Source organism: Vitis vinifera, chromosome 12 (genome assembly GCF_030704535.1).
Source record: "Vitis vinifera cultivar Pinot Noir 40024 chromosome 12, ASM3070453v1".
In the NCBI taxonomy this organism is placed as follows: Eukaryota; Viridiplantae; Streptophyta; class Magnoliopsida; order Vitales; family Vitaceae; genus Vitis; species Vitis vinifera.
The window spans coordinates 19,412,157-19,423,547 of record NC_081816.1 but is presented as its reverse complement, the minus strand read 5'-3'; the positions used below and the strand labels follow the sequence as shown (position 1 = coordinate 19,423,547).

The following is an 11,391-nucleotide window of genomic DNA, read 5'->3' as shown; positions in this document are numbered from 1 at the left end:
AAAATTTCATGACCAAAAACTTGTCCACGTGCATGGCATGAGACATGTCAACTTCATATAAATCATCATCAAATACCAAACCCTAACTCCCTGCCAACCTTGGTAATACCCAAAAGAAAATGAAACCTAATAAATAAAATATAAAGTAAAAGAAATAATGAAGATGGTGGTGAGTTGGCATATTTGAATTTTTTGATTGTGAGTGGTGGAAGCATTTTACTTTATTTAATCAAATATTTTCTCTCTCTCTCTCTCTCTCTCTCTCTTACTTTCATTTTCACCTTTGCTTCTCCTCAACGTTCGGTAGCACAAAAAACAATGCTACAATTTCATCACAGCCGGCCCATCACGGACATATCACGGTCGTCGATTTAGTCAAAAGTAGAGCAGTCATTAGGATCAAGGGCCTGGATCAGAGAGAGGTGTCACAGGTGCTGAGCTGTGACGCCTGCCTTTCCACCACAGAAACATGAGAGAATAGGGCTCTGTTGTGCACTGTACACTTGGGAGTTGCAGTTTTAGAGAGAGAAAGTAGAGAGAGAGAGTGTGTGTGTGTGTGAGAGAGAGTTCCAGATGCTCTGCGAATGGGGAAGTTTTCAGTACAGCAGCGGCTGCACCAGCAGAATGAGGATGAGGTCGTTTCCCGCTTCTTCTGCCGGACATGTTCGGTGGGAATCGTTCGGATTCGTCAGGAGTTCGATCTCAAATGCGTCGTCGTTTTGTTGCTGACCCTCTCTGTCTTTGTCTGCGCCTTGTTCTGGGCTCTTCCTCTCCGCTCTGTCAAAACTGAGTTTGATGCAAAAGATTCGATTAAGCTCGGTGGTGAGTCTCTTTTGCCCTTGTTTTGCCATCCTCTAGAGGGTGTTATTTTGTGTGATTAGGGGTTTTGAGTAAGTGGGCGTGTGGTGTTTGGGCTTTTCTGATGTTTTTGGTTCATGGGTGTGTGTCATTTCATATCTGCAATTAGGGTTTTGTCAGGTTTTGAGTAGATGGGCATGTTGTGTTTCATCATGTTGTTGCTTTGGTTGTGGTTTTTCTGATATTTTGAGCAAATAGATATGTGTACATATGTGTAATTCACCTTCTTATTAGCATTTTGTGATGTTTTGAGCAGATGGGCATGGTTTTTTTTTTCTTTTCAAATCTTGATTTAGGTTCATAGTGGTTGAGTTCTTATTTGATGCTCTGTAAGCAATATTTTTACCCATTTATTCTTTGTTTTTATGGGTCTATGACCTATCCTAAGGAAGAAGAAATATTATTTAGGATTTTTCATCTGTTTAAGGATTCTGGCTTAGGCATCTTCCAGGTGTTGCAAACTAAGAGTCCTCTTTATTTTAGTTTCTGTATCTGATTTTTTGATTGATGGATCTGTGTCTTGTTAGGATTGAATTTAGGAAGGACAACATCAATGGGATTAGGATTAGATGCAGAATATGTTCTCTTTGGCCAATTTTCAGTATTTCATCAACAGCACTAGATTTTGATGAGGGCTTGCATGGTTGCAATTGAATGTGGAGATGATCATGATTAACTGATCTTATATTAATTGATGGCCATTGCCCTTATCAGGAAAAAAAAAAAAAAAAAAAAAATGTTGATGGCCATTGCCATCTTGTGTTCTTCAGTGCACTGTTTCTGTGGTGTTTGTTTATAAAATTGTATTATTTGCTTACCAAAGAAAAATAAATTGATGGCCATTGTTGAAATTGCTTGTTTGTGAATGTAGATGCATTAGTTGGTAAGTAGATGCCATGTAACTGACCAACTTGGTGACCTTTCTATATCAATAAAGTGAAGTATTGATTACTGAAGTTTTGGTCATTAGTCCATAGCTTCTTTCATTTCCTTTTTTGTGAGTAAATAAAATCCATTAGCAGTGCCAAAAGATGGGACCAACCACAACTCAAGTACATGCCAAAGATATAAAGCTCTGCCAAGGAAATGAAGGAAACCAATGAAGCTACAGAACACAAATGCCTGATAAATCCTGCAGGGAATTCCCATTTAATATTTGAGAGCCTGACATCCAGTAGTACAACGAAGGCCTCCTTTCAGAGAACCATAATTAAACGTAGGCTGGATGCCTTCCAAAAGTTTCCTCATTTTGTTCAAGAGGTTACCAGACCACCCTTTCCATTGATGTTGTTGGGAAAACCTAAGACATTCCCACCAAAAAAAGGAAAAAGTACCAAATCTCTGAATTCATCTTGAATGAACTAGGAGACGAAAGACTATCTCCTCTTTTTTTTTTTTTGCACATTAGCACCAATGGGTAGAGCTAAGATGCACATATTCCCCTTCCCGCACTGTGACTACTGAATTGTTAGTGGTTAAGAACTTTCCTGTTGCCGTGTCCATCTGAAAAAAGAAACATTCAAGAGAACTCCCACCACACAGAATATCCTCCAAGGGAAACTCTCCCGCTCTCCTCATTTTATAATCATGGTAGCATTTCAAGAAAAGCTGCCATTCATAACTTTTTCCTCGTTATGTTGTCCACTCTCCTCTCCTCAGCCTTACCTCATACAAATACCCAAAAACACATCAATTTTTTCCAATCTCAATCTTGAAATGGACACTATGGGAATGCATGTAGAAATAAAAGATTCAAAAGAGGTCTTATATATGGAACCTATAACTATCTCGAGGTCTCACAGTTGTTGAACTAGTTAAAACCCAAACCAAGAGAGATTTTGTTAAGCCAAATCCACCATAATCCTAAAAGGTAACTTGCTATGTTAGACTACCAGTGATGGTGATGGTGGTGTTTAAGACTATTTGATAGGTCCATGAGACAAAGATGGATTTGGGAAGAAAGAAAATAATTTCATTGAAAATGATCATAAAGGCAAATATTTAGGTGTTGTTTGGATACGTTTCTTGTTTTCTATTTTTAAAAACAAGGAATAATAGTAGTTCTTATATGAAATGCAAGACGTCTAAAAAATTTATCTCAAAGATAATGGTTTCTAAAAACTATTTTAAAAATTGAGGTATAAGAAAATTTTTACTATCTCAAATTTAAAAAAATTTTAAAGTAATTTTTAAGAACATAAAGTAAGTTCATACTTTTTTGTCTAAGACTTCTTACATTTTATATTTTTTTTTTTTTGATAAGTAAAGGAAGTATATTAAACAAAAAGAGGAAACACCAAAAACCGGTGCCCTCTAAGTGACTTCTTACATTTTATATGAAAATTACTACTATTTTTTTTATTGTTTTTTTGTTTTTACAAACAAAAAAATAGTAGGTGTATCCAAATGAGAACTTAATTTCCTTATTATGAATTTTATGGTTTTCTTATTATTATTTTTTTTGTGTGATTTTGTTAGTAATTTCTTATTTTGGAGAGTTTTCTTTTTTACTATATATATTTGTCTTTAAATTGAGGTTTACATGTTGTTCCGCTATTAAGCTTATGCCTTGACCCATTCGGAAAAAATGCCTCAACACCACCTTTAGCCCTTTGAAATATTGAATCAATGATGAAGGACTCTCTTTCCATCATAATAGCATAATAATTTGCAAATTAGTAATTTGAATTACCACATGATGCATAAATGCCTTTATCTTGTAAAAAGGTGATGGAGAATTTCATCATATATCTTATTGAAATGACTGGGAAAGTTCATTCCAAGAAAGTATTAGTAATTGGTCCACATACATGCATAATGATCAATGCATATTATTTTATATTAGCTTGGAACTAGAGTAAACACATTGATTAACAAATTTCCTGACCAATAACTTGTTCAAGCGAATTGTATGCCCCTATGGGAAATGCCAAGTTCACAAACTCATCATTAACACCATTCCTAACTCCCAACTTAGAGTTAAACCCAAAAGAAAAAAAACCCTAATAAATAAAGTAGAAGAGAATTTTTTTTTTTGATAGACAAATAAAGTAAAAGGGAAACGTAACATGAAAGTGTTTTGGCACATTTGAATTTTTGTTTGCAAGTCGTAGAAACATTTCACTTATTTAGTCAAATACTTCTCTCTATTCCTTTCATTTTCACCCCTGCTTCACAACATTTGGTTGCACAAAACAATGCCACATTTGCATCATAGCCAAGTCCATCATAGAAAAATCGTCATGCAGACTTCATCAAACCTGAATAAGTCAGCGAAATCAAGGGCCCAGATCAGCCATGATCCTGACAGATGCCCTTCTCTGACACCACCCTTTCCACCACAAAAACGTAAGAGAATAGGACTCCTTTGCACTGTACACTTGGGGTTTCAGTTTTAGACAGAGAAAGTAGAGAGAGAAATTTTGAGTTACAGAGGCTCTGCAAATGGGGAAGATTCCAGTACAGCAGTGCCAGCATCTGCAGAATGAGGATGAGGCCTTGCGCTTCTTCTGCCATAGATGTTTGGTAGGTACCATTCAGATTTGTCAGGGGTTTGATCTCAAGTGCACCATCATTTTGGTGTTGAGCCTCTCCATCTTTGTCTTCGCGTTTTTCTGGGCCCTTCCTCTCCACCCTGTCAAAACTGGGTTTGATGCAAAAGATGCGATTAAGCTTGGTGCTGTGTCTCTTCTGCGCTTGTTTTTTCATGCTTCATTTATTATTATTATTATTTTATTTTATTGTGTAATTAGGGATTTTGAGTAAGTGGGTGTGTGGTGTTTGGGGTTTTCAGCTGTTTTTGGTAGAGCATATGTGCCATTTCATTTATGCAATTAGGGTTTTGTGATGTTTTGAGTATATGGGTATTTCTGTTTCATCTTTTTATTGTTTTGATTGTGGTCTATGTGCATGTGTGGTGTAATTCACCTTCTAATTAGGATTTTCTAATGTTTTGAGCAGATGGGCATGGGTTTTTTAAAATCTTGTTCTGGGTTTATGGTGGTTGAGTTCTTTTAATTCTCTATGAATAATATTTTTATCCGTTTATTGTTTGATTTTTTGAATGGTGGGTCTATGATCAATCCCAAGGAAGAAGAAAATTTATTTATGTATGTTTATCTGTTTAAGGATTTGGATTGGGTATTTTTTGGGTGTTCCTAAACTAAGAGTCCTCTCAATTTTCGTTTCTGTATTTAATTTAGTGTGAATCTGCGTCTTATATGGCTTCGATATAGGAAGGTTTACATAAATGGGGAAAATTTGAGATATGTTCTCTTTACGCAAATTTTCAGTATTGGAGCAGTGGATTTGGAGGGGACTTGCATGGCTGGAATTGAATGAAGAGAGCAATAGCATTCTTCTTTGGACTTTAATCGTAATTAAGAGAGCTTTTATAAATTGATTGTCTTTTTTGCAATTGCTTGTTTGTGGATGTAGATGCTTTAGTTGGTAAGTAGATGCCATGTAGCTGACAAACCTGGTGACTTTTCTATATCAATATTTTTTTTTTTTGATAAGTAAATAAGATTTCATATATAAAAGAGACGCTAAAAAAGCGACTCAATGTATACAATACCTATACACCTGCCTTCATCAAGGCCAAAAAACAAAGATAGCCCAACACCACAATCCTACTTAGAGCCCAACCAATCAATAAAATTCTATATCAATATATTTTAATCATGAAGTATTAATTGCTGAGGTTTTGGTCATTACTCCATAGCATTATTTTCTTTTTCTTTTTCTTTTTAAGTAAGTGAATAAAATCCATTAGTGGTGCCCAAAAATGGGGCCATAGCTCAAGTATACATGGAGAATGCAAGGCTTTGCCAGAAAAGAATGGAAACCAACTAAACTATATAATACAAATCGCTGATAAAATCCAATTGAGAATCCTTGTTACTATTGACCGCAGATCATGCAGTATGACGGAGTAATGGAGACCTTCTTTCAATGATTCAAATGAAACAAAGGCTGGATGTCTTGCAAAGTTTCCCTTCTTTGTCTCTCTCTTTTTTTGGTGAGCTTTCCATGCCACCTTTCATAACTCCATTGATATTGTTGGGAAAACCTAGGGCACTCTCACCAACGGAAAGAGAAAGTGTTAAAGCTCCAAACTCATCTTTAATCGAATTAGGAGATGAAAAATGGTTTCCTTCTCATTTTTTGGACATCTGACACCAATTTGGAAGAATTCCCCATCACCCTCACCCTCACCCACTCCCAATGCCTCTATGTGAAAGAAGAGACCTCCAAGAGACCTTTGCCACACAAAATATCCCCGAAACAAAAACTTTCGCACTCCCCTTGTTTTATGATCATTGTAGGTTTTCAACTGAGAGAGCGCCATCCTCGACTGTTTCCACATTATTTATCCCCTCTTCTCTCCCAACTTTACCTCATACAAACAGCCAAAAGTATATCAATTGTTTACAATTCCAGTCTTGAAGTGGACAATCTTGAATGAGTGTGTTAACCAAAGATTATAAAAAAAAAAAAAGGAAATTCTCACCCTTACAATGGATCATCGTTGCTAGCAATGCCAAAAAGATCTATACATGACTTTACAATGGATCCCACACATATCATTCGGTAAACTAAAATTTCGCCTGCCTCCCAGCACTCACTTGAAATGAGAGAGGTTTCCAAAAGTATCATCATGCAAAATTGACAATCTTATCACTCGTTCTCCATTGAGAATTTTTTCTTTATCTCTGTCTTCTCTAGATTAGTTTTTTTTTTCCTTAAATAGGTTGAGCTTACTTTACATAAATCCTTCCTCCTTTTCCTTTTCAAGAAGGAAACCTCACTTATTTTATTGACATCCATATTAATTTGGAATTCTTTGGCTCCTTTGAACTCAAAACATTTGCATAATAGTGGCTCACAGTAAAGTTAATATGGAGTGATTTGCTTGATATTAGGAGGCCATAAAAAGCTACTAGCCCTAATAGGTGCATTCTTTGTGAGGAGAGGGGAGTCAAATGACCATCACTTTTTTCTTTGTCCTTTTCCATTTAGGTTGTAGTGGTATCTTTTCCACTAGGCTAGGATCTACTGGGTGACCTTGAACGGGTTCCTAGACATGTTTCTTATTTCCTTTGAAAGCTTTGGTAGGGTAGCAAGGATATTGTGCTTTAGTAGGCACCTTCTGGATTGTTTAAATTGGAAGGAACGATCAAAGCTTTGGAGGCTAAAAATGATCAATTATGCTCCAAAAACCTTAAGAGGGAACGTAATCCCCCTATAAAAAGGGAGAGTTCAGGCTTCTCTCCTCTCTTGGCAAGCCTATTAACTCTTTGGTTTTGATGATCTTAAACAAACAACCCACCTCACTACAAATGTAGGCCATATTTTTGTGGCAGATGATTGTATCTCCAGTGTCCTTTTCCTATGAGCCACCTGAAATATGATGATCTCTCACTCCTTAACAAATATGTTTGAAATAGCCAATGATTTAACTTGCATCAGCCCTTCGAATAGCACTAGAAATTTTGCCTTGATAGCTAGCCAAAAACCTACAAATTTCAAGAAAACCTTTATAATCATCCACCTTTTGTCTCTAGATAGGCCACCAATTCCCATCTGACCCAGGTTGTTTGAGCAATACCAATCAAGTCTCAAGTTTCCCTACACCTAATTGATTGGGCCCTGATTTTTTATCCCCTCTTAATGGGTAACAAATTGATCCCAATGAGGAATTGTTATACTAAATGGAACACTTGCAAATCTTGGTAGTTGACATCTCAAGAATCTTGCAGTAATGCAACACTTCTAATAGGTTATCCATAGATCTACATTTGCCTGTAAATATTCTAGTGTTCCTCAAACTGGATTACACTAAAGATAGCTCCTCTCCACAAAGCTCTCACCTTAAGGCGGGTCATAGACCTAGGACAGAGATAACTACATATATGCAATATCTCAAAGTATAACCATGCTATCTCCTTCACGCAAAGCAACCTATGCCAAAGTAGCATTAGGATAGTGAAGAAAAAGATGATTAACTAATTTACTTCTCATGCCATACAGGCATATAATCCCACACCCACACTATGCCACGTTGTGTTGGTACACTGGGTGAGGTTGAAGAATCCAGACATCATGAATGTTGATAATGCTTTTATCTGAAGTTGACTTCTTGGAGTAAAGAATTTTAATTTCTGACAAGACCTTTTAAGCCTAGAATATTTTCTACTCAAGAAGTGCATTAGTATGTTATGAAGCATATTGATGAAACACACTCTACAGTATTTTAACAGTCAAAAGGAGTTTCCAATGATCAAGAAGTTATGCCAAAGTGGACCTTAAACTTCCTCTATTTGGTACAAGTGCTCTTTTTCTTTCAAGTTATATATTAAATAATTTTGGGGTATTCTGAGTATGCTAGGAGGAGGTGCTGTATATTAAAAATGGTTCACATTGTAAAGCCCATGGATCTTATTCTACTGTATCCTTCCACTGCTAAACTCAAACTACATTTCACTAGGACTTGAAAGGATGAAAAATATTTGCAAAATGGATAAAGTTGATGATGTTAGTTCCATGAACTTCATTATGGTCTAGTGTCTTTGGGAATCCTAACATCTTTTACTTTGTAATTATTTATTAAATTAAAAGGACTTGGTTCTGTAATAGCTTTTACTTCATAATTATTTATCAAATTATGAGGACTCGATTCTGTTTGACTACTCACAGTTGTGGCTTCCTGGATTTTTTTCTAATATTGGATGCTTTATGTGTATTTTCAGCTACGGTTCAAGCATGCTTCAAACTGCAAAAGCCAGTTTCGTTGCTTATTCCACACATTCGAAGATTAGAGTATGATATCTCAGGGGAAATAGGTGTCCCATATACAAAGGTTTTCTTTCAAGCCGAGAATTGCATTTTCTTTTATCTTGTTCTCTTTTTGAATAAAGAAAAGATCAACCTAAAAGCAAATGTTCTCAACAGGTGGTTGCTCTATCAATGCACCAGGCAGGTGCTTCTAACTGGACTGATGTGGTGTTTGGTGTTCTTTCGGATCCAATAAATGTTCCAATAAATCCAGTGTCTCTTAGTGTGCTCAGATCATCTTTAATTGAGCTGTTCCTTCAGCAATCCAATCTAACTTTGACAACATCAATTTTCGGGCAGTCATCTATGTTTGAACTTCTAAAGTTTCAAGGCGGAATCACTGTAATCCCTCTACAATCTACTTCCATTTGGCAGATACCACAGGTCCTATTTAACTTTACTCTCCTGAATTCTATATCGGAGATACAGGACAAGTTGGCTCAGCTTAAGGAACAGTTGAAAGTTGGATTGCATCTGAGGCCTTATGAGGTAAACTCCCATTCAAGTAGCTTATTGCACATTTTATTAATGGTACCAATGGTTGGTTGTCTGATGGGATTCACAAAATACAAACCTGGACCAAATCTGGTTTTGATAAGTTTCATAATGGCGAATGAAATAGATAGTTCACAAACAAATATTTAATCCCTTTGCGACTTTCCAATTATTTACAATTCAATGAATTCATGAAGAATGTCAAATAAACCTTTACATTCAATTAATGAAACAGAACCAAAAAAAAAAAAAAGAAGGAAAAGACTAGACAAATAAGAAAGTTGATTTTTTTTTTTTCCTTTTCCTTGTTTCATCTTTTCTTCTCTGCAGAAAAATCAGATAGTTTATATATTGTTGGTGTGTTGGGTACCTCATAGCGGGTTCTACTTGGGTCCAAATGTTACCTGGCTATTAAATTGTGAAAACCCATCTTGTTCTGGTTTTTTATTAGGTCCAAAAGTATGGTCACAGACCTTAGTACTGGACTTAATTTGTGTCAACAGATAATGGTATCTATTGATACCCACAAGTACATATCAAAACTGATATTGAGTGTTTAACTATACTTTCTTTTGCATGCAGAATGTTTATTTGCAGATAACAAATGTAATTGGCTCAACAGTAGACCCACCAGTTACAGTTCAGGCTTCAATTATGTCAGATTTTGGGATTCTTTTGCCGCAGAGATTGAAGCAGTTGGCTCAAACAATTACGGGCTCCCCTTCAAAGAATCTTGGCCTGGATAACTCAGTCTTTGGTACAGTTAAGGGAGTTAGTTTATCTTCTTATTTGGCGGATACGCTTCATGCAACCCCTCCTACTCCTTCTCCAGCTCCATCTCCAGAACCACATGATTATGCAGGACCATCTCCTTCCCCATATGCCAATCTTTCTCCATCATATCCCCCAGTTCTGTCACCTGACACCCATCATGCCTCACCTTGTTCTAACTGCAATGCTTTCCCCCCATCTGCACCAAGCCCTGACGAGGGGCCTTCTCATTCTTTCCCTCCCATTTCAATGTCTCCTTTGCCTTCAGCTGTTTCACCTCGTGCCAGTTCTCCTTACCCACCTCCCCTGGTTCCTAGGACACAGTTGTCCCCTAATCTGTCACCTTCACCAACAGTATCATCTGACACCAGTCAAGACCAGGACAAAGGAACTGGGAAACACATTGTATCTCCACCGTCCTTATACTCAGCATCATCATCATGTAAGTTGTTCCTGCCATCTCTATTTTTTAAAGTGCATGCAGATGTCTTCCTTGTTTATTTGATTCAGATATTTTGATCATTAATGTTGATTATCATTTGGTATCAAAATGAAAGGCTTTGAAGAGATGAAATTGTTTATTAGATTATGATTCTATGTTTTCTTAAACTTCATTCAGTGTGTCTACACATTAATTTTCCATCTCCCTTTCAATAGCTTTTTTCTGATACATCAGAAAAGTGTTTGAAACACAACTTTTTTGTTGCCTCATAGTTTGAGGTGTCCATTTCGCATGCTTTTTACTTTTTGTATTCACATCCTGTGCACTTTGCAGCTTTTGCAGGTTCATCCAACAAGATCTGGTTATTCGTTTTCTCTGGACTAGTCGTGTCTCATTACCTCTTATGGTTGCATATATAGTTCATCTCCGCACCAAACAAATTCAAAACACTTTGACAGCATACTGATGTTGAGTAACCAGTTTTGTTATGGATTAGGATGGTAAAAGCTCCTGTGAAAGCTTTGGTTGGTTTTTTCTTTCTCCAGCAAGAGAGTTTGTACATGAATCCAAAGATGAATTCCAGGTCAAAGCCAAAAGGGCAGGCCTCTCATCTTTGTTCTACATCTGCGATGGCACAAGAGACCGGGAGACACACTACCATAGGAGTTACTCCAAGAGAAGGTGTGACTGGTAATGAAATGAAGACTGCCTTGCAGATTTCAGAAGAATGATAGTAATCCAAGTGTAAGATATGCAGGTTTTTTTTGTCTTTTTTCCTTTTTTTTTTTTTTAGCAAAAAAATAAAAATAAAAGAGAACAAAAGAAGAAAGAAAGAAAGAAGAAAAAGAAGCAGAGTTGGGTTAAAACTGATGTCATACAGAACTTTATACATCTTTATGTGAATTCAGCAGATGTTGAATTTTAGAGCTTTGATCAAAGAAATAAGTTGTAGGCCTTGAGAAGCCCCATGGTCCAAAAAAGGTCATTGG

At 36.5% G+C, this 11,391-nt stretch overlaps 1 protein-coding gene across 3 annotated transcripts; it reads left to right on the top strand.

The window, feature by feature from the left end:
• The first annotated feature begins 284 nt into the window (after positions 1-284).
• On the top strand, positions 285-11,326 carry LOC100248076 (uncharacterized). Of its 3 annotated transcripts, XM_010659464.3 has the most exons (6): positions 285-822; positions 8,610-8,719; positions 8,812-9,036; positions 9,124-9,183; positions 9,772-10,402; positions 10,736-11,326. In XM_010659464.3, the coding sequence occupies exons 1-6, from the start codon at positions 585-587 to the stop codon at positions 10,819-10,821; spliced, it is 1,350 nt and encodes a 449-aa protein (XP_010657766.1). In that variant the 5' UTR covers positions 285-584; the 3' UTR covers positions 10,822-11,326. The 3 variants fall into 3 exon arrangements, with proteins under 3 accessions (XP_010657766.1, XP_010657764.1, XP_010657765.1); XM_010659462.3 differs by having other exon boundaries at positions 8,812-9,183; XM_010659463.3 differs by lacking the exon at positions 285-822 and adding an exon at positions 4,233-4,534 and having other exon boundaries at positions 8,812-9,183.
• Positions 11,327-11,391: the final 65 nt, after the last annotated feature.

Coding starts and splice junctions, on each gene's coding strand:
- LOC100248076 (XM_010659462.3), top strand. CDS start 585: ATGGGGAAGTTTTCAGTACAGCAGCGGCTGCACCAGCAGAATGAGGAT. Junction 823..8,609: donor AGATTCGATTAAGCTCGGTG/GTGAGTCTCTTT, acceptor GTGTATTTTCAG/CTACGGTTCAAGCATGCTTC. Junction 9,184..9,771: donor TGCATCTGAGGCCTTATGAG/GTAAACTCCCAT, acceptor TTTTGCATGCAG/AATGTTTATTTGCAGATAAC.